The 21,094-nt window shown below is 40.4% G+C and overlaps 2 protein-coding genes across 7 annotated transcripts; one reads left to right on the forward strand and one right to left on the reverse strand.

Annotated features, from left to right (window-relative positions):
* Positions 1–1,516: 1,516 nt before the first annotated feature.
* Positions 1,517–19,445, reverse strand: slc9a6a (solute carrier family 9 member A6a). 6 transcript variants are annotated; one of them, XM_029512163.1, is made up of 17 exons: positions 19,405–19,445; positions 11,685–11,926; positions 10,207–10,406; positions 8,887–8,964; positions 8,578–8,654; positions 8,298–8,410; positions 7,705–7,810; positions 5,809–5,950; positions 5,214–5,319; positions 4,923–5,011; positions 4,615–4,728; positions 4,345–4,456; positions 4,068–4,221; positions 3,786–3,824; positions 3,594–3,674; positions 2,898–3,003; positions 1,517–2,600 (listed from the first exon to the last, which is right to left on the reverse strand). In XM_029512163.1, exons 1-17 carry the CDS (start codon positions 19,443–19,445, stop codon positions 2,331–2,333), a joined length of 2,070 nt encoding a protein of 689 aa, XP_029368023.1. In that variant the 3' UTR covers positions 1,517–2,330. The 6 variants fall into 6 exon arrangements, with proteins under 6 accessions (XP_029368023.1, XP_029368024.1, XP_029368022.1 ...); XM_029512164.1 differs by lacking the exon at positions 19,405–19,445 and having other exon boundaries at positions 3,594–3,663; positions 3,790–3,824; positions 10,303–10,406; positions 11,685–12,098; XM_029512162.1 differs by lacking the exon at positions 19,405–19,445 and having other exon boundaries at positions 3,594–3,663; positions 3,790–3,824; positions 11,685–12,098.
* Positions 12,773–20,122, forward strand: taf7 (TAF7 RNA polymerase II, TATA box binding protein (TBP)-associated factor). The gene is made up of 12 exons (XM_029512165.1): positions 12,773–12,956; positions 13,752–13,828; positions 13,909–13,987; positions 14,391–14,524; positions 14,743–14,863; positions 14,983–15,041; positions 15,596–15,668; positions 16,372–16,485; positions 16,974–17,168; positions 18,709–18,821; positions 19,370–19,429; positions 19,776–20,122. The coding sequence occupies exons 1-12, from the start codon at positions 12,938–12,940 to the stop codon at positions 19,818–19,820; spliced, it is 1,089 nt and encodes a 362-aa protein (XP_029368025.1). The 5' UTR covers positions 12,773–12,937; the 3' UTR covers positions 19,821–20,122.
* Positions 20,123–21,094: the final 972 nt, after the last annotated feature.

Genomic DNA, 21,094 nt, shown 5'->3' on the forward strand with positions numbered 1-21,094 from the left:
CACAAATGAAAAGTGTAAAATGGTGGAAAGAATAAATCATTTCCTGGATAATGTTTCGTCAAGAGGCAAGCCTGATTATATATACATATATATATATATATATATATATATATATATATATATATATATATATATATATATATATATATATATATATATATAAAAAAAAGAAGTCAACACTTTCAATAAAAAGTTCCTGCACAGCAGAAGATAACTGTGTACGGAAAAGCAATATCTTAAATTCTGCCCTTCCTTTCGCCTCAGTATCATCCCCAACACAAACACACAACTAGCTTTCCTTCCCGATTCATTTCTCTCCCTCTTTTCTTTAGCACCATCCTCTTGCATCCTTTTCTCATGTACCCACAAAACCGTTGTCGCGGAGTGTTTCCTGGATTCTGTTCACGTCAACACTGCGTTGCCACGGTGACACCCTATCAACACTTCCTGTTAGACCCCCCCCACACACACTAACAGCTGCTATACTCCACATCAGGAGGAGACCAAAACATTTCATTCTTCTTGTGCGCACACACACACACACAAGAATAGCTTTCAGTATTGAATAGACTGAAAAACAAGTTAAATGTCATAGATCCATTTTCATTGTACATATTTTTATGATGTCAACCCCCCAATCTTAAAGAAGAGTAGAAGAAAAACATTTAGCAAATAAACAACCATCGTTGTTCTAGTCAGACAATCCTCATAATGATGAACTGCCACAGTGTCAACATAATTTAAAAAAACATAAATTTCTTCACGTTTTACATCATTGCAAAACAAATACCTTTGGGTTAACATCCGTTGAGCAAAATAAACCCAAGATATTTGGGTTGGCTGTTCACTATTGTTGGACAATTATTTGCCCAAAATTCAGCTGACGGATTAAACAGTGATGACAGTAATATATTGATTGCAGCCCAAATAAATTCAGCCACGGACATAAATCTCTGGTTTGAAAACCTTATGCACACAAACATACCTATGTGCTTACCAATAACATGGTACTATGTTTCTCAAGTGTCAAATCCACGCTGAGCTCTTTTTTCAGATTCATTTCATCAGAAAATTGGATTACAAGTCTCAACAACAATGCAGCAGTTGTGATAGAAAATGTGTGCAGAAAACTAGATGAGTATGAAAACTATGTTTTAGTTACCTAAGCTCTGTTGCAAAAAAAATGAAAAAAGGAAGAATATAAAACACTTTGAGGTCATCTGCATTTAGTTTTCACAGAATGTCAAAATGCAGGACAGATATGGCACTAAGCTTTCTACATTTGGATCTCGCTTTCAGAACAACAGCCCTTCATTCAGCCGGAGCGACATCAGCATCTAAAATAAGGTGTAAAGTCCTTCTCTATGTCACAGTCAAAGGTCGTTTGGAGAGATCCACAACTTTCACTGCCAAGTCACAACGCATCTGTGGCATTAAATTTTCTCACACTATTTACAGTCGAATAACACAAACCGACAGCTCCATCGCCCACTGAGTATATTGCTACCTTATTGACGGAGGTGTCTGTTTTGTTTTGGGGGTTTTTTTGTTTTGTTTTTTTGTTTTTCTTTTCTTTTCTTTTTTTTTTTAAACAAAGGAAAACTACAACTGCATGACAGCCCAGCCTCAACCAGTTCTGTTGCCCAGAGCTTATTCAGTCTGGGTCGCCAGGCTTAAAACTACAATTCCCAGGCACTTGATTGTAACCGAATGTACAGTAAAGTCGTCCACTGGGTCAGCATGTCTCTGGTGCACAGAGAGAAGGCAGCAACATTCAAGGACAGACCCAAAATCCCATAAAGCCCTCAACCTCCCATACACAGAAAACAACAAGCATCCTCAGCATGCATATCAAAGTTATAGTACTCTTGTGATATATTCTACAAATTAGCACGTGGTCGTTACTTGCATCTATACACTAACGCATGCTGCTATACCTCTGTGTAATGCTACAGTAAGGGGACTGGCAAACAAACAAAAAGCAAACTAAGAGGAACTGACATTCAAATCAATGCCGGGAAAAAAAAAAAAAAACCCTCTGCAAATAAATAACACTATCTTACAGTTTTGGCAGATGGCAGAAAGGTGTGAAAATGAGCAGAATGAGAATGAGGTAGAGACAGTGATTTGCTTGTAGAGGAAATTGGAAAATGTTATTGTGAGAAAATGTGTGGAGACACAAAAATCAAGAGGAAATGAGGTAAGGTGCGAGAGCAAAAGAGAATTAAGTGGAGGTATGAGAGAAGGAGCGACAGGTACAGGTCTTTTGCTCGATGGCTCGGGTCAGTATGAGTTGGACGGTTGTCTGGGTCTGCACCAAAAGACTATTTTCACATCCGCAGGTTGTGGTGGGGGTCTGTGAAGGGCGGCTCTGAGTCATCCATGGGCAGCACCAGACGAGTGCCCCTCATCACCAGCTCATTATCACCATAAGTTAGCTCTCTGTCCAAGTCATCAGAGGCGGCGCCAGCAAAGGCTGAACCGCCACTGGTGTGGGCACCCGAGGCATCTGTGCTGACTGTAACATCACCATAGGTCAGGTTGATATCGCCATCTGTCAGGATGAAGTCAGAGTCGTCATCCTTCAACTGGCATTCATTCTGGGGGGAGAGGAGGAAACGGCGTGGTCATCAAAGACACCAAGCTAAAGGAGACCACTGTTACTTGTTGCCATTAAAAGGTCAAATTATTGGCTTATGGTTTTTATATTCTCCACATCTGCTTTGTTAAAAAAAAAATAATAAAAGCCTTTCGAGTTCAGCCTCTGTGCTCCATGATTCATGGATTAATACGGGATAAAAACTGGAAACAAACAAACGAAAAAAAAAAAAAAAACCCCAACTAAAATCGAACACAGTTTAGTCAGAAAATAGCTCCTGTATGAACCAGTGTCTGACCTCATATGCCTGAGGGCTGGTGAGGAAACGGGCAAGGGGGCCACAGCAGGGAGGCAATGTTGTTGTGAGAGGGGGGCCGCTGTGAGTCAGGATGGGCTTCAGGTAGCTGGAGGGGAGTTTAAGTCAAGGAGAGTTTACAGACAAAACATGGCCTGTGTGTGCTTGGACACAACAATCAAACAAAAAACACATACGATCCCCCATATGGAGTCATTCTTCAAACGTAAACAAGCTTAACAAAAAAATCTGAAGGAATTCCATTTAGAAATCATATCAATGCAAATAGACTAAACACAATGACCTTTATATTACACCACAAACTCAAGAAATAATTTGTCTTCCAGTCTGCACATATCACTCCCTCTGCTGTCTGGCTCTGTGCACTACATTAGTCACCAGCGATTTACAGATCGCAGATCTGTAAATATAAACTTATCAAAAGTGTCAAAGTGCTGACAGGAAGTCGTAGGTTTATTTCTACAATTCAATAAAGTATTACTGCATTAGCAATTTTTCATACACTCATTCAGGATAATCATTCTATTCTCTTTGTTACAGTATGTTGTACCTTAATGTTGATTTACAGTCTCTAGATTTTCTTGCTAATTAATTTTCAACTTAATTCTTTCTAATATTCTTCAAAGGCTTTTAGAGGACAGAGAAAACATGTTGCTGTCATTTGTTGCTGAAGGATACTTGTGGTCAAAGTTGTACCAAATTCTGAATAGCCATGCACTTTCCTGTTTGGTGCTCCTTCTCTCTGGTCCTTCAGTGAAGCTCATCTAAACAAAAAAAAAAAAAAAAAATTGCAGATGATGTTCTTAGCGGGGTTCTTTTGGGTCATACATAATTACAGCATTGATAATAAATCTTTAATTCACAAGTGGCACACTCACAGAGTTATCTTGATCAGAGTCCACACCCACTCTGCAAAAAATAAAGGCATCAGTCAACAGCTTGCAGAAGCAGAACCATCCTGAGAAACTTGATGACCATGTTTAACAGCTCTCAGAGCAGCATTAATCAGAGAATTCGTAATGCTGAATTGGAGTTTTGAGCTGATAGGAATGACCTAAACAGAAGCCACAAGGTATAGAATGTAAAATTTATGCAACTTTCAAATCCATTGTGATCCAGAGAAGGATCTGAACTGGCGGGGGAGGGTCGTACCGTATGCGCTGGCAGGACAGCATCTGGGTAGTGCCGCCTCCGCAAATCCAAACAGTGAAGAAGACCACGAGCAAAGTGGTGGAAAACATCATCTGACGGGCGTATGTGGCTGTGTCCCTGATGGACAGGGCAAAGGTCATCGCACCTCGCAGTCCTAAGGAGCACAGCATGAAGAATGAACTAAACAAACAAACACATCAGGTGAAGGGTTCAGGGCATGGAACCGTATTATATGTAGTCTTCTTCTAAATCACATCATGTAGATTTGACCACTAACCTGCAAACATCATCATGTGCTGAAAGTTGGATCTGATCTTATTTCGTCTCCCCAGATTAAGAAGGAATGACAGAGGGTAGATGTTAGCAGCTCTTCCCAGGAACACTGCCAGCTGGGTGGGAAAAGGGTTAAGAAAAGGACAAAGAAACTAAACAGAGAGCAGGCTAACCCTCCTCTGCCTGGGCCCAGGTTGGTAACTCACGTGAGTGAACACTGTGAACACGCTATCAGGCTGTGTGAAGACAATACAGCTTTCACTGCGAAAGATACAAAAGCTCCAACGATGAACATTGGATTAAAGACGTGGTTCTGGAAGGTGAACAGGGTCAGCCCCATGTAGGAAAAAATGAAGTTCTCTGCCAGGAAATTCAGCAGTTCAAACAGCTGCAAGGCAAACAACATCAGCTGCTTTAGAGGACAGCAGTCAGCATGGAAATATAGCAGCAAATGCCTTGCATTGCACCTTTAAATGAACTTATTCCATTTGAGAGTTATTTTGAGAAAAATATGTGAAAGAAAAAAAAATTGGATTCTCTTTTCTATTTCACTCAAACATTTTTCCATGAGGCAAACCTGACCTGTTTGGTCCTGTCTTGGGACTCGGGGGACAGGTTGTTGTAGGTGTAGTGGGCCTGAGTGATCCCACAGAACAACACTGCGACCACGCCTGCAGGAGGAACAGAAACACAAAGAGAGCAGCGTTAAAGGAGGAGGATAACAAAACATGGGCTATTAATAATAAAGCTTATTTTCTCTTCCATAAAACGTCAAGTGTTGTTGCTGGTTGACATGTAGGAGGGCCAGTCACTGAATCATATTTGCAATTAATTAGCAGTGTAAATATTTGAATACATTTGCATGTGTGTTACCTGTGAACCCACACGCCTCGGCTAAAAGGAACGTGCTCCATGACATGAGAAAGAACAGAGCCGTCTCCAACAGCTGGAAATCCCTCAGCTTGGTGAACTTAGTCACGTACAGACAGTTAAGGAGTTTAGAGAAACATTGAGACACAGCCAAAGGAATTAAAATGAAACTATACACGTTATTCAGTGATAATATCAAAGACATCCATCCATCCATCCATCTTCTACTGCTCCAGCAGTCGCGGTGGTGCTGGAGCCAATCCCAGGTCAATATCAAGGAAATATTTTTCTTAAAATAAGCTCAAAAATCATTTCATTTTGTTATAAATATACACATAGCAAAGAAAAAGTCCTAAAAATATTTCGTCTTCATTTTTTTCCACTTTTACAAATAGTTTTACAAATGACAAGGTCATGCCACTCATCGTCTGGATTGTTCAAAGTATTCTTTGCAGTGTATTATTTTAAACAAACCAGGTTCTGAAGTCTGTAATTATTTAGACCTGAGGAAACAATTTAACATTATTCGGTGACCCTGCTTTTTAAACTGCTGGATGGATTTTAATAATAAAATGCTTTGAAATCGTCAGAAGGATATGAGAGCAGTGACGACTCCAGTGGCCACTCCCAGAGCAAAAGAGCCGCTGAACACGCCAAGAAAAATGCCAAAAGACTTAAGCATTGCCATGACCTCAAAGGTGTGGCTGTTGTCTCCTTCTGGCTGGTATGCCACTATAGACCTGGCATAAAACAAAACAAAAACATTAAATGATGACTAAACAAAGTGCAAAGAAGGCACATTTATACTAGATTATTATAATTATTAATTTGGATAATAAAAAACAATGACTAATAGAACAGCCCGTTAAGATGACGTTGAAAGCTGTATGCAAATGTCATAAGAAATGCTCTGCAGCCGAGGACTACACTGTCTTTGTCCAGGATACATTTTTGAAAGCACTTCAGGTTTGCTTCTGTTGTTTATCTAGGCTTCACAGATTAAAAACTCACAAATGTAACCTGAGATGTTTGAGATAAAGAGAAAAGGAGAGCAATGGTTCAAACAAATGAGTTTCCATTTCGTTTTTATCTTCAGTGTTAGCACTCAAGTTACAACAAAGGCCCGTCTGCTGAAGTTGTGTGTGTGAAGTAGTGTTTGAAATACTGTACACATGTTACGGTTCATATTGACACACGTTCCAACAGATCCTGAGCAGGGCCGAGATAATGCACGACTAAAAACTGCAAAATGTTATGTCATAGTTTCTCCTGTGCAAGTATGTGAAGAAAGGACGTCCGTAAAGCTTTTGCTCTTTTCTTAGTCTGAATAAAGAATTTGCTTTGAAAATCATGCGAACAGAAAAATTCCAGTAACTTTTATGACAAGCCCACCGGCACAGAAGTTGTGTCACAGCGACACAGGCACAATGTATTAGGTTCTTCCTTTAAAGACGGAAAATGGCACTTAATACATCAACTTTGTGCCACCTGGTATTTATGTGTCAACAATGAACTCCCAGTGAAGTCAGACACACAAGAGCAGGACCATAGCATTCATCAAACTTGGGTCAAATAGCTTTTATAAATAATTTAGTTTCTTGGTTTTAAAATGCAGCCTGGGGTGAAAGGGATTTTAATCGCAGCAGGATAGTTCCCACCACGAGAAACCAATTACAAAATGTTTAACACTTTGCTGAGGCGGTTTTGTGACAAAGTTCATTTAAAGTGGCAAACCTAATTTCCAAATAATAATTTCATATACTACTTGAACCAAGTCTGATATAAGATTTATTCACCCTCACTGCTGTCGACCCCCGCACTCACAAAACAAATCACCAGGCATTTTGTCCATAATTTCTCGGCTTTGTGCCCTCTCCTTGACTTTTGAATATGCAGTATCTCCAAATATAATGGGACTGTGCTCTTGGCTGACTCAAAAAGTCAAAAACGGCTAACCCCCTCACTGCCCCCCCCCCCTTAAAAAGCAAAAATTAATGAATAAACAATGCCCAGCATCTCTAGTCGAATAAGCCATATTATAATAACAAATGGCCAGTGATTTGTCATGTTGCTCCCACGGCACTGCAAAGGCACACAATGTCATGCTCTATTTAGTCCACCCGTTCGATGGGCTACTCAGGGTCTCTCCGCAGGGTCGGACACCTCCACTGTGTCTGCTATTATAATTAACAATTCTGTGGAAATAATGACAGTTCCGTGCAGAACAGAAGAAAAATTAATAAATTAGGTTAGAGAACACCTTATGTTTAACATGAAGTTAATCAGAGGCTTGTATTACGTTAGTTAAAGGTCACTGATCGTTCAATATAAACGAAAGAAAAAAAAAAAAACAAAACATATATGACTCATGCTACCTCCATTTATATCAAAAAAACAGCAGCTAAGCGGCCCTGTAAACATTCAAGACATTGACGTTAAGATATCGCTGCAAGCTACAGGTTTGTGTGTGATGTCAAAAAGGCAGACAACTTACGAGGACAGAACCACAGCCACAGCATCGTTGAGAACACTCTCGCCAAACAGCAGCGCGTACAGGTCCACGTCGACCTGCAGCTCGTTGAAGATAGCCAGGACCGTCACTGGCAAACAAAAGAGACACACACCAAATTGTTCTCCATATTACAACTGACCCAAATTATGAAGTCACCAAGAAAAACTGTCATAGGCGTCAAGAACTTCAGGAGCTGTGTTCCTGGTCTCATCATTTGGTTTCATTATTTAAAGCACCTGCACCGTTTCATGTATGAAAAATGCTGAATAAATAAAGCTTATTACTAATATTAAATAAAGATATGTAAACTATTAAGAGATTAGTAGCCAAGAAATTAAAATACTTTTTTTAACCAAAAGAAAAGATTTTATAAAAAATCAGTGGTGCAATTCACATATTTTATTCCACTTGTATAAGCTGTGGACAGATTGACTTCATTTTTTTTTTTTTTTTTTAAAGCAAACACTGACAAATCTTTGGTTTTGTGATGACTTGCTTCTGTTTATGTTCTTTTTGCAAGAGCTTAAATGGATTGAAGGTATAATTAGCAAATAGGAAAAAACTTGCATATGTACCAGGGTCTGTGGCAGAGACAATGGCTCCAAAGAACAGACAGTCAGTGAAGAAGAAGTCTCCATCCAGCTGTCCCACCTGCTTCATTAGCATCACACAGCCGTACATCAGCAGCCTGATGGAGGAACAGCATCATCGAATTTATGGACATATAGACACTAAGACATACTGACATTAGTATAAAACAGGATGGAAATTCTGCTCTGGCCTGTTAAAATGTGGAGATGCTCATGTGCAATCAGGAGAGTTTGTCTTTTCTTTTTGTTAAATGAATATTCTTACCCGATAATGAAACAGGAAATAACTGTCCCCAGAAAGGCATAAGCCAGGATGGAGCCCATGTTACGGAAAAAGTGTCTCTGAAAGACAAGGTAATTAAACACATTGTCACTCATCTACGTGCTGAAGTCATTTATTTTTATGACTTCAACTTCTCGGTCTGTTTAGATTAGATTGGAATGAATAAGGGGATTTTTGCATTTAATTTCAGTAGAGCTGAACAGTTAAAAATACTCACTTTGTAATTAATGAGCAAAGATTCTTTGTAAGGCAGAAGAAGAAACTGTGTCTGAAACATAAATACAACCGTACCCTTTTTAAACTGTAGCCAGCGTGGAAGATGATAGGTGGTAGAAGAATATTGAAGAAAACTTCAGGGTCAAAGGTCACCTGAGTCACAAAGACAAAAATAAACACACATACCCCATTATTCAAAAATATCAATGAAAAAAATACTTTCACACACAGCAGACACTTCTAGGCTGCTGCATTATGGGATAAGTTAATTATTATAATGACAGATCTGGGACAGCATAAATTACTTTCCAAGACTATCAGTAAAAAGACACAATGGGACAAACAGTCATCTTAAATCGCAGATAGCGCTAAAAACATTGGAGCCACTATAATTTTTTAAGAGGTGTATCTAAAACAACACTGTGTCAAAATGTGTCTGCATGTGGTTTTGATTGACACATCTGGGATAATTTGTTCCACATTTGGTGACATCAAGCAGCCACAACATTATGACCACCTACTTAATATTTGGCGACCAAACCAGCTTTGACCAGTCAAGTCTTCAACCTTAATGGACCGCTGATGGTGAGTTGTGCCCTCTGGCACCACAACGTTACCAGGAGACCCTTTAAGTTCAGTACATTGAGAATTGGGGCCTCTCTGGATTGGACTTGTTTGCCCAGCACGACCAACAGATGCTGGACTAGATTGCGATCTGGGGAATTAGGGGGCCAGGTCTAGTCCCTATTCATTGTTAGTCTGCAAGAACATTTAAGAAGCTGGTACATAAAGTAGCTTCCACATCAATGGCAGGGGCCAAAGGATCCCAGCAGAACATTGCCAAAAACATCACACTGTCTCCATCAGCTTCAACGCTGTGTTAAAACATGTCTGTGTGCCATAGGACCTTAACACACCTTAACCTGGCCTTCTCCCATAATCTGTGATCCAGCTTTGATTCTCCAAACCAATTGTGTACTTTGAGGACTTTCTTTTCAAACTTTTTTTTTTTTTTTTTTTAGCAATTTCAGTTGCTCATCTGTTGGACATCACGGGTCAACCTTGGCTGCTCTGGCACCGGTCCATGTCCACTTTTAGTAGGTACTGACCACTGTAGTCTTCTGGCCATCACAATTTCACCCCCGCCGAAGCCTTTTCCTGCATCCAACACATCAATCCTAAGGACACAATTTGCAGCCCAATATATTCCACCCACTCTGCCATGGCTGCCAAATAATCAGTGTTCTTCACTTCGCCTGCTCGTGGTCATACATGTTGTAGCTGACTGGTGTAGAGGACTTCCTAATATTTTAATACTATACTTTAATACACTCAGTACAGCTTCCTGTGATTATATGTTAAACTTCTGCATGACAATGAAATGACCATTTGTACCTTTCGGAGCATCTCATTATCTTGCACGTTGTTCACCGCATTGGCACTGATCTCTCCTTTCAGAGTGTATTCGTAATATTTCCCACTGACGTTGACCAGCAGAGTGGCAGGACTGGCGTTAACATAGCAGTTCAGCGTGACGTTGCTGATGTCCCGAGGAACATGGATGCCGTAGCGTAAGACCACACCAACAAGTAAGCCTGGGGAAAGAGTTACACAAGAAACAAAATCAAGGACATAGACGGGCGAGTGAGTTAACGTCAGGTGATTTTGGTTGAAATACAAAAGCTCACTGTTAACAACAACACCTTAATTTCCTTGTGGATGAATGAGAAAGTCCCTTTTTCTACAGAAGTGAAAACCAATACCTTCGTGGGTAGACAATGTACTGAGGTTGAAACAACCATTGTTGGTTAGTGAAACTTGTTATTGTTGGAACAAAATATGTCATCATTACACTGCAGCTGCATGATCTGATTCTCTTCTGTTCAGAATATTATTTTTGATCATGGCTGAGAAGAATATTGGCAAATCTCCAATTTGTTCAGTTAAAGGTTGGAAGCAAAGACCGATGAAATGAAAGTGAGCTGCACTGATGGTAGAAATAATGAAAACTTTGACTGAAGCAAAAGTAAAAATATCAGTGTCAAAATTTTCAAGCGGCTGCAAGTAAGAGTCATGCAATCAAAAGCTGAAGTGAAAGTGAAAGTACTCACTATGTACAATGACACATTTATAGAATAACAAATATTACCTTATTGGAAAATAATGTCTATATCAGTGAAATTGTTAACAAGCAGTTACAAGTGTTCAATTTAAATTATCATATATATATATATATATATATATATATATATATATATATATATATATATATATATATAAATACTTCTTAGCAGCTTGTGAATTTCCCACTGGGAAAAAAAGAAGTCTTGTTTATAGCAACTATAATAGTTGTGCATTTTTTTAAATACAAATTTCCATTGCCAATAGTTCTATTGCTGTGAATATGGAAGCAAATAAACGCAGGAGAGTAAATAAAGTGCATAATTATCCCTGAACGTGCAGAGTAGCCTGAAACTACTGCAGTAATGCAATCGTTGACTATCAATCATAAACAGGACCATGTGAGTAAATGTACTTTAACCACCACCTGTGAGTGCAGTCTGTCATGTCAGGTGCAGAACAGGTTTGGGTCAGAGTGACTGCTTGACTTCATGCCTGATATCAATCACACTCATTCTTGGTTTTTTCACAGCAGATTATCGAGAAGTAACACATTTGATCTTGGCTTTTTCGTCCTGCAGCTGTTCCTCTCGGGATGTTTGTCCGCAGTGTCATTTTTAATCACACAGCAGGGTGCAGGTGATGTGTTAGTGTGGCCACATACGAACATCTCCCTGCAGCAGTCTGACGTGCAAATGCATTCAAACGTGGCACATTTTAGTCACCCGGTCGTTTCAAATCTCTTTCCTCACCGTAAATCATGGCCAGCCCGGTCTCGTGCAGAAACCTGAACCGCCGGTGTTTGAACAGCCAGATGGTGAGGATGGTGAGGGTGAGGAGCAGGATGAAGATGAGCAGGTCGGCGCTGTCCTGCCGGTGACTCTCCTCGGCCCTTTTCTCCGTAACGATGTTCTGCATGGCACTGTCCTCCTCCTTAGACGAGGATGCTCGGCACACACAGACGCCCACAGACAGGCTCACCAGCAGCGGCAGCCACAGCGTCCTCGTCGCCCTCCAGGCGCCGCCGACAGTCACTTTAAGCCTCATCTCGGCTTCTCCGCGGCCAAAACGATGCTACGCCGTCGCGGTTAAAAGCAAACTTTGGGCAAATATCATGCACCAGCTGGCTGGAGGAGCAGGCAGCAGAAAGACGACAGCAACGGAGATGTCGATTCCGCCCCGGAAGTGAAAACTGCATTTTCCAGAAAGTGCACTTTTTCATTTCAGGCAGCATAGCAGAATGATTTTAGTTGAAATCGATTATATATGAATAAAGTGAATATTAAAGCAATCTTTGTAGTTTATATTTCCCGTAAATGAACACAGATATGGATTTTATCCGTCATCTGGAATATTTTCCACCGTTAAAGAGACTAGTTTTAACGTATGGCTCTTACTTTGAAATCTCCGTTTTAAAACATCCTTAGCAGGAAGTGAGTTTAAAAAAACAACATTTATTTTTCCGTTAAATGCGCTTTTGTTCTGTTTTAAATTAAACGTCTCTTTGTGTATTGTGACTATACGAAAACGTCCAGGTTGAATTTTTATGCTCGTCAAAATAAATGACGCCCGTGTGACAAATTTCAAGATGGAAAATCTCGCGATAGAAAATGAAAGACCGGAATTAATGTGGCGTTCACGTCTAATGGAAATTATTTTTTTAAGCATGCTATATTACATATTAAATACTGTTTCACCTGAATTTGTGGGTGAAGTAGTTATGATTAATATATATTTTTAAATTAATTTATATCAAACTATTTATTCAATCCATACACAGTGTTTTCCTGAGGTGTAGTTGTTTTTTTCGAGGAGGACTTGAATGGTGCAGGAGTGAACAGTGAAAGCGCCGCTCCGTCGGGACTGTGTGTTTCCTGAACAGCTAAGCTATTTAGGCTCTATATCACAACTATAGCATTCATTCTTGCCGTTATTTTTGCCTTTTTTAATTGTTATTTAAACATATACACACATATGTGAGGTCTTGTGATCCAATCTAACGAAGATGACATCGAAGATCAAAGGTGCGTTGCCGTAATTTAACCCATCTGCTAAGCTAACGGTGGTTGGTTAGCCCTCTCGTTTGTAAACACGCCGTCACTGCCGATGCGATTGTCTCCAAATCAATCTATAATGGAAAAAATAAAAACTAATAATCAACTTCAAGTGAACCTAAGTATCTAAAACTCAACGTTTGAAGTCTGCAAAATAACGCGAAAACAGCGTTATCGTTATGGTAGCGATAACTAACTGTACATTGTGACCTCTGCATATAATTTGATACAACTTTCTGGTTTATAGCGGGAATACAGATGTTATGACTCGTAGGGAAAACATCTGGAGAAGGAATCTGTCATGCACACCAAACAAGAAGAGTCAACGCAGTTGCATGCACAACAGAAAGATTTGACGCAATACAGGAAGGACAAATTTAAAACGGGTTCAAATTCAAAATCTTAAATGTAATATTTGGAATCAAAAGTTATGGAAGTATTTATAGATAAAGTTAGATTTTGAGAAAAGTGTATTCTTTAATTTTGCTGCAGCTCAAAACGTCATTTACATGTTTTCCCTTTGGATGATTAAAAGGGGTTTCAGACATTATATGAGATTTGATCTGATTGTGAGACGATCGCTCTAAAAGACCATACCATAAAAATTACTTAAAAAAAATTATTAAGCTCATGGATGAATCAAGAGACATTGAAGAGTATAACTCAGTAGTGTTGGCCGCTTGTTTAGATTTGAGTTTTAGAAACACTGCAGTTCAGCAGCAGTCAAACCATTTGACCACTTTGTCCACACTGTTTGGTTTGTAGTGGGGAAGGTCGGCTCCAAGAGTAAGGAGGATGCTCCGTATGAGCTGGAAAGCCAGTTCATCCTGAGACTACCTTCGGTAAGACTTATTCTGAAACCAGTTACTGGTGTGGCATTCATTTTAAACATTTGCTGAACATTCAGCTTGTTTTGTTTCAGGAGTATGCGTCCACAGTAAGAAGGATTGCCCAGTCAAGCAGTATGAACATGAAAGACAGACTCACCATCGAGTTGCACCGTAAGATGAATTAATAGTTGTCATAGTGTTGACTTATTAATCAAGTTATTTTCTTAAAGACCTTTTTTTTTTTTATATGACAAACACATATTTTTTAGTATAAATTATTAGCGTCTACAGTTTGTGTCAGGGATGGAATTGCTTTTTTAGAGATTTTATTTTTATTATATGTTTTGTTGGCATATATAACTAAGCACAACTGTCAAAAATGAAAGATTTATTACATGCCCTAGTTACTACATACAAAATCATACAAATCTTGCCTAATGCATGTTTGAAAAATGTGTTTTTCACCTGTTTATTGTTTCTAATGAAACTGGCATGTGTCTGAATGGCAGTGGTTTCTGTAAGCTCATTCCCAACACCTCATTATAATCAACCATGTCTTTCATATTTTTTGTAGCTGATGGTCGTCATGGCATTGTGAGAGTAGACCGTGTTCCTTTGGCCTGCAAACTGGTGGATCTCCCCTGCATGATTGAGTCTTTGAAAACTGTGGACAAGAAGACATTTTACAAAACTGCTGATGTCTGCCAGGTAAACAAATACAGTAGCATGAAATTGGATGTCTGGCAAAGGATGTTAAATTTAATGCATAAGTAAAACATGCTGTAGCACTTTAGCATTAAGTCTAAAGTGTGATATTCAAACTAAAATTGGATTCATATTTATCATTTTTGGATGCTGATTAAAAATATTCTTAGTAAAAAATGTTCATATTATTAAACCATACACTTTTTGCATGCGTGTTTTAGATGCTGGTTTGTACACTAGATGGAGACCTCTACCCTCCTCTAGAGGAGCCAACCGGCACTGACCCTAAGAGCAAGAAAAAGGACAAAGACAAGGACAAAAAATTCATTTGGAACCATGGCAGTAAGTACACAAAACATCCACACTCACCTTTAATACATCAGCATTCAAAGCACATTGTTTGCCCTCCACAGCTTATTGAGCCAATTTGACTTCACCAACTCTTTTGTTTTGTTCTCCAGTCACCTGCCCTCTGAAGAACACACGCAAGAGAAGATTTCGGAAGACTGCAAAAAAAAAGGTTTTGGCATTTCCATTTCCCCTTCAGCCTTCCAATTTCCCTCCCTCCCCCTTCCCCATCTGTCTCTTCAGCATCTCATCTTATGATGCATCACTTACCAGAGCTTTCTTTCAACAAGACGTACACGTTTCATTGAATAGAAATTTTTAGTGAAACTGCAAACTAACATTTACATATAAATAAAGCCTTTCAATCTCAGTTTGCCCAAAGGCATGCAAAAAAGCAATTTCACTATTGCTTTGATCAACGTGAAAGCAAGTATGCTTGAGCCCTACACGTCTGCTCCATCTTTTGTCTTTTGAATAAATCTTCCTGAAGGTGCAGAACTGAGCCATATTGATTTGGCCTCTTCTGTTTGTAATCGCTAATGTACGTCCTGGCATCCAGCCAGCTGCTACCGATGTGTTTCTGTGTGCGCGCGTGTGTGTGTGTGTGTGTGTGTGTATGCCTTGCATGTTGCGAGACACAGAGGGAGGGAGCAACAGAGATGCGACTAACACCACATGTAACCCAATCATTCTCTCTCCCTCCCTCTGCCTCTCCCCCTCTCACAGTACATTGAGTCTCCTGATGTGGAAAAGGAGGTGAAGAGATTGCTGAGCACAGATGCTGATGCTGTCAGTGTCCGTATCCTCCTCGACTCCTGCAGATATTCTGCTGTGTAACCTTGTGTTTGTAAGAGAGCAAAACAATGGTGGTAAATTAATGCAAAAATACCACTGGTTCAGGAAAGGAGTGTGCATAATTTGGGCTCAGCTGGAAGTTATTTGTGAGTCTAACCATTAGCCATGAACTTTTTTCATGGAGCATCAAATAGTTCTTGCTGTGCTGCCCTTTTGGAACGAGCACGGCCTCTCTTCTATCGAAATGGGTTGATGCAAGGGCCAAGGAGGCATCCTTCCTGCCACCTGGCTCACCTCACTGGACTGTATCAAATGGTTTTGTGATAGAGATGCACTTTGCAAGGAGACACTTAGTGCTCTAATGTAACTCTAAACTTGCCTGACAGAATAAGAGCACAGCAGGGAAGCTGTGAGTGGCTGTTTGCTGTGTGATAATTGAGATGGACAGTTAATTATCATTGCTTAGTTGGTTAGAGTGAAGCTAGATTCTAATTATAGTTTGCGAGTTTGCATGCAGCATCAGACAAACATATGACCCCCTAATGAATGGTAAAGTCAGGGCTGTTCCTGTGGTGTATCATCTGTTTTTGTCCCTTCAAATCTAGCACAAACAAGAGTTTTGGAAGATGATGAGTTATTTAGTGCAGAAATCTGAAGGCAGAACGGGATCTACATATTCTCTGTTGACCTTGACCCATGATGCTCAGGGTGGGAAGTAATAGCTGAAGATGAGTCCAAGGAAGCAGACCAGAATGGCTCTCTGGCCAACCTGGACTCCTCGCCTGGCACCTCAGGACACAAGATGGGTCATGGGTCTTCTGGTAAGCGATCAATGTTTTTAATAGTAAATCAAGATAAAAAAAACAAAAAACGTGTTGTGCTGGTCACTTCACTCAGTTAAAGCAGTAAAATATGGGTGTGCGTTACCATCTCAAACGTAGCAGTAAACACACAAAGCAAATAAAGCATCTAGTATTTTTTAGGTCCATATCAATGTTGGAGGCAAAGAATTACACATCAGTCAAAATATTTACAGAAGGAGGTTTCAAATCTATCAGAAGATCTGACCTGGATATGGACTGAATGGGACATATCACCTTATTGATAATAAGATAATATTAGCTGATTTATAGATCAATAAGTTTGAAGGTCAGTTGTGGCGCAGCTGTAGTGTTGTTCTGAAAGGGATGCTTCTGTGTCCCTGTAAATTATATCATGGCATGTAACTGTTCAAAGAACCCACATTTGTGTTCTCAATTCTCACTCTTTCTATCATTCTGTCCATACTAAAAAAAAATTAAACCACTAGTCCAACGTGATGAACTGCGGGAGATCTTCAACGACATCAGCAGCTCCAGTGAGGATGAGGAGGACGAAGGAGAACGACATGAGGACGAGGACCTGAATATCATGGACACAGAGGATGATCTGGTGCAACAGCTGCAAGACAAACTCAATGAGTCTGATTCCACACAGCATGAAAGTGACAGAAACTCCCAGATAGGTGAGAGGATAACAGGACTTCTGCACAGATGTATAGAACTGTATAAAATCAGTTTTTCATTCGTGCATCTTCGTATAATTGTGGCGAATGGCAGCAGAAATGGGAAGCATTCAGAAACTCCTACAAAAATGATCTTTTGAATATCTGACCTGTGGTCAGGATGTCACAGAGCACTCGAATAGTCAGAAACACCTCAAACTTAATCAGAGCACCTTAAAGACAGATCTCCACATCTGAACAGCGAATTCAGGCTGAATCAGTTTCAGTTGTTAACTAAACTTTGTCATCATGTAGTCAAACTAATAATGTTATTGCTGTTGTTGGGGAATAGTAACAGCTGGCATTTGTTGACCACCAGGTTTCTGTTAGGATGACATCCCTGCGCACATCTGCCGTAAATGTTAGCATTTACACGCATCCAAGTCAAGCTGGTGTGTGTGTATGTGTGAACCTAGGCAGTTGAAATAAGTGCAGCAGTAGAATTAACTAATCATTCATGTTGTGCTAGCAACTTGCATATACACTTCAGTGGGAGCACAAATTCTTCCAGCTGACGTATTAAGCTTACAGTCTTTAATTTTTTAAATGTAATAGCCGTCGCCAACAAATTAGCTAGCTGATCTCAGAACAGACTTAAAGATCAGAGACAGTGATGGCATGAAGTGAAATGAAATTCTACTCAGACTTGTCAGAGCAGAGGTCAAAAATAACTTTGCAAGGTGTCCAGATGTCTAATCAGAGCTGAGTTTTCTAGGTCACACATCACATACCTTCACTTAAACACACATGCTGCGCCCCTACCCACAGAGACACACACTGATGCTCTCGGCTCTCTGTCTCAACTAGCCAGTCTGACAGGTTTGTGGCTCAGCATGCAGCTCAGACAGCTGTCCAGCCTGACAGCTCAATGCCTCCTTATCTACATACATGAAGCTGTCAGTCAGCAACTATATTGGTCTGCTTCACTGTATCAGTGCAGCAGAGCATTTTCTGGTGTGTCTGGCTGTGCAAGCGTCTGGCACCTGTGCATAGTTGGAATAAATGTCTCTTCGGGGACTCATCCCAGCCTGATTTTTGCATATTAGATGGGATGTATCACAGGGTTGAGAGCCAGATGGGGGTGAGGCAGAAGAGGTTCTAAATTAGTCCAGAAAATAGTGATGCCACAGGTTGCAGTGAGGCACTATTACTTTGGCTGGATGTAATGAAATCCCACCATGAAGCCCAGAGCAGACTGATTTAGTTGTGGTGCTTTGTAGTTTAGTGCTTTGTGCTGCTGGTTCACGTCCTTTTAAACAGATTTCTTGTTACCATTAACTGCAGTTTGTCAAACTGAAATGGTTGTATCCTTGTGGTTCAGTAAACTAATGTGCGTATTCGTCTGACTTTATGAGTGCAGCGTCACTCTGGAAGTATGCCACATCCTCCCTCTCAAGCTGTTTCTGTCTAGTCTGCACTGCACAAGAATACAGAGTCATTAATGGTGTGTTGTTTTTTTTTTTATGCCAGTAACATGTGATCATCCTGCTGTTTTCTGTAGTTATGGACTATCAGGTGCAGATCAACAGCATCAAAGCCAAACTCCAGGACATGCGTGCCCGGAAGAAACAGCAAGAGGAGCTTATCATGAAAGTAGAAAACCAGGCCCTCAAAGTAAGCCGTGAATACAAACACAGACTTTTGTTTACACTCATTCAGAAACTAGGTCTGCATGTACAGAAACATTAACAAGAACATGCAGATGAGCTTGGAGGCAGAAGTCATCATGCATTTCTCTCAACACTGATGTGAGTACAGAAAAAAAAAAGATAATTATTCACTGTGTTAGAGGCCATTATCCTGTTTTGTTTTGTTTTGTTTTGGTCATCTTAAAACATTGAAATACAATGAAAATTCATCGTGCTAAACAGTCTTTAGTAGAATCTTTTTTTAACGAGCACAATATCAGCAGACATGACCCTTTTGTGGTGCCATTTCTCTCATTGCTCTCATTGCTGGTGTTTTGGGGCCATCAAAGCCGAATCTCCAGCAGTTATTATCACAGTCACTGTAAAAAGGTCACCGTCTCTGACTGGCATTGTAAGTGGCCTTTCAGTCAGAGAGGAGAGTGACGCAAGCCACCCAGGCACACGCATATTTAGAGCCACAGTCTAATGAGGCTCAGCATGTCGACTCAAACGAATCTTGTTTGTTGCTCACAGAACCGTTTCCAGGCCTTGCTGGATGAGATTATTCAGCAGGAGGAGCGCGAGATGGAACAGGTATGAACGCTTTCATATAAGTTGAGGATGAGTGCTTGAATTTGCCTTCAATGAAAGTCAAACACTGCGTCCACCGTGCTTGTGCTTGGTGTCCCTCTTAAATTCGCCTGTGTTCTTGTCTAAGAGCAAAATTCAAATTGAATCACGTTCATTAAAATTTCTCTGCGTCTCCCAGTAGCCTGCTGTCCCTTTTGTTAGGTCTTGTCTTGTGTGTTGTTGTTTGTGTTGACAAATTAAAGCAGCAAATTGGTGTGAAAAGACCTGTTAATCATCATCCGCTTACCTTCCAATAAAACCCTGGGGCTCTCCGGCATCAATCACACCTTCTTATTTTCTGCCCCGACAGCTGGCCTCCCTGCAGGAGCAGCTGGACTCTCTGATCGAAAAGTGACCACCAGGGGGCAGCCTCACGCCATTATCTGCTACACACACACACACACTAACCATGATTGAGAGGGAGAGAGGAGACTTCATCATGAGAGGACAACTTGCTGTGTCATTTGTCTCAGTTTGTCATTTTAAACAAAATATAGGGAGATTTTTTGTGAAGAGGTTGGTTAGGCTGACAGAATCAGTTTTTACCTTATCTTGAGCAGCAGTCTTGTTTTGCGTTTCATCCTGAAGCGACTTTTACTTCACCTAAATGTATTTGTGTTCCATTGACTGTATGAATAATAAACTGCATTGATACACAAACAATACAAAAAAACTGTCATTCTTTGTTATATGTGAGCAAACGTTCACACCTGTGGGTAATTTGTACATGGTCTTTAAGGTGGGTGACACTTCATGGATCATATGATTAATAAATAAAAATAAGGCATATTAATAATTGGCTGAATTAGTTCCACTTAACACTGGAAATATTTGCTGACCTCATGTGGTTTAATCACCTAGCTGCTGCCTTATACCCCGCTCCAGGCTCCTACAGTACCCTGTGGCATCACTGCTAACCGAAGTGACGCACTCAACATATGTGCTCAAAGGTGAAACAAGCTTAAAATGTTTGACTGAGCAGCCAAGCACAGAGTGGTGTTAAATTACTCACTGAGTATCTAAATGTGACTCCAGCTGTAAGGGCTGCTTTCTGTCCACTCTGCTGCACAGACTCACAATGACCACAAAGCTGTATCACTAAATCACCATGACGTCATCAGATGACTCTCCCTCCAGAATGATCTTTACCTTGTTTGAGAGAGATCTGGGTGTTTCTCTTCCTCGGGAGTCTGGTGGTCATCCACGCCACTTCTGCTCCTTGCTGCAGGCAGCGCTGCACCAATCACAGAGGTAGGCGAGGGATTAGCCTCTCAGATTAAAGTAGCTATCTCCAAACCCTGCCTAATCCTGCCATCTGTCAGAGAGCAGCTAACCAGCCAAGACACTCACCACAGGCTAATTAGAAAACCAGAAGAATACAGACATACAGGAAAAAAATAAATTCTGCAACACACACACACACACACACACACACATTTCTGTCCGGTACTGGTAAAGAGACACAATGGAGGAGACCTACCTTCTCAACCATCCTGGGGTGAAGAAGAAGATTCTGGCTGGAGGCACAGGACCACTGCCACACTTTCCACCTGGGACAAAGGTAGTTAAAGTCATGATAAAGCTGATTACCTGAGTGGTAGCAGTCCCAAAATGAATATATAACACAAT

Source organism: Echeneis naucrates, chromosome 10 (genome assembly GCF_900963305.1).
Source record: "Echeneis naucrates chromosome 10, fEcheNa1.1, whole genome shotgun sequence".
NCBI classification, from domain to species: domain Eukaryota; kingdom Metazoa; phylum Chordata; class Actinopteri; order Carangiformes; family Echeneidae; genus Echeneis; species Echeneis naucrates.

Excerpts from the sequence above, each read along its gene's own strand:
- taf7 (XM_029512165.1), top strand. Across the intron at positions 15,669-16,371 it reads TGCTGATGCTGTCAGTGTCC|GGTGGGAAGTAATAGCTGAA; the intron begins GTATCCTCCTCG and ends CATGATGCTCAG. Across the intron at positions 18,822-19,369 it reads TAGAAAACCAGGCCCTCAAA|AACCGTTTCCAGGCCTTGCT; the intron begins GTAAGCCGTGAA and ends TGTTGCTCACAG.
- slc9a6a (XM_029512160.1), bottom strand. The coding sequence starts at position 11,979 with ATGAGGCTTAAAGTGACTGTCGGCGGCGCCTGGAGGGCGACGAGGACG. Across the intron at positions 10,407-11,684 it reads CGGGCTGGCCATGATTTACG|GCTTACTTGTTGGTGTGGTC; the intron begins GTGAGGAAAGAG and ends CTCTTTCCCCAG. Across the intron at positions 8,655-8,886 it reads CTGGCTACAGTTTAAAAAGG|AGACACTTTTTCCGTAACAT; the intron begins GTACGGTTGTAT and ends CTTGTCTTTCAG.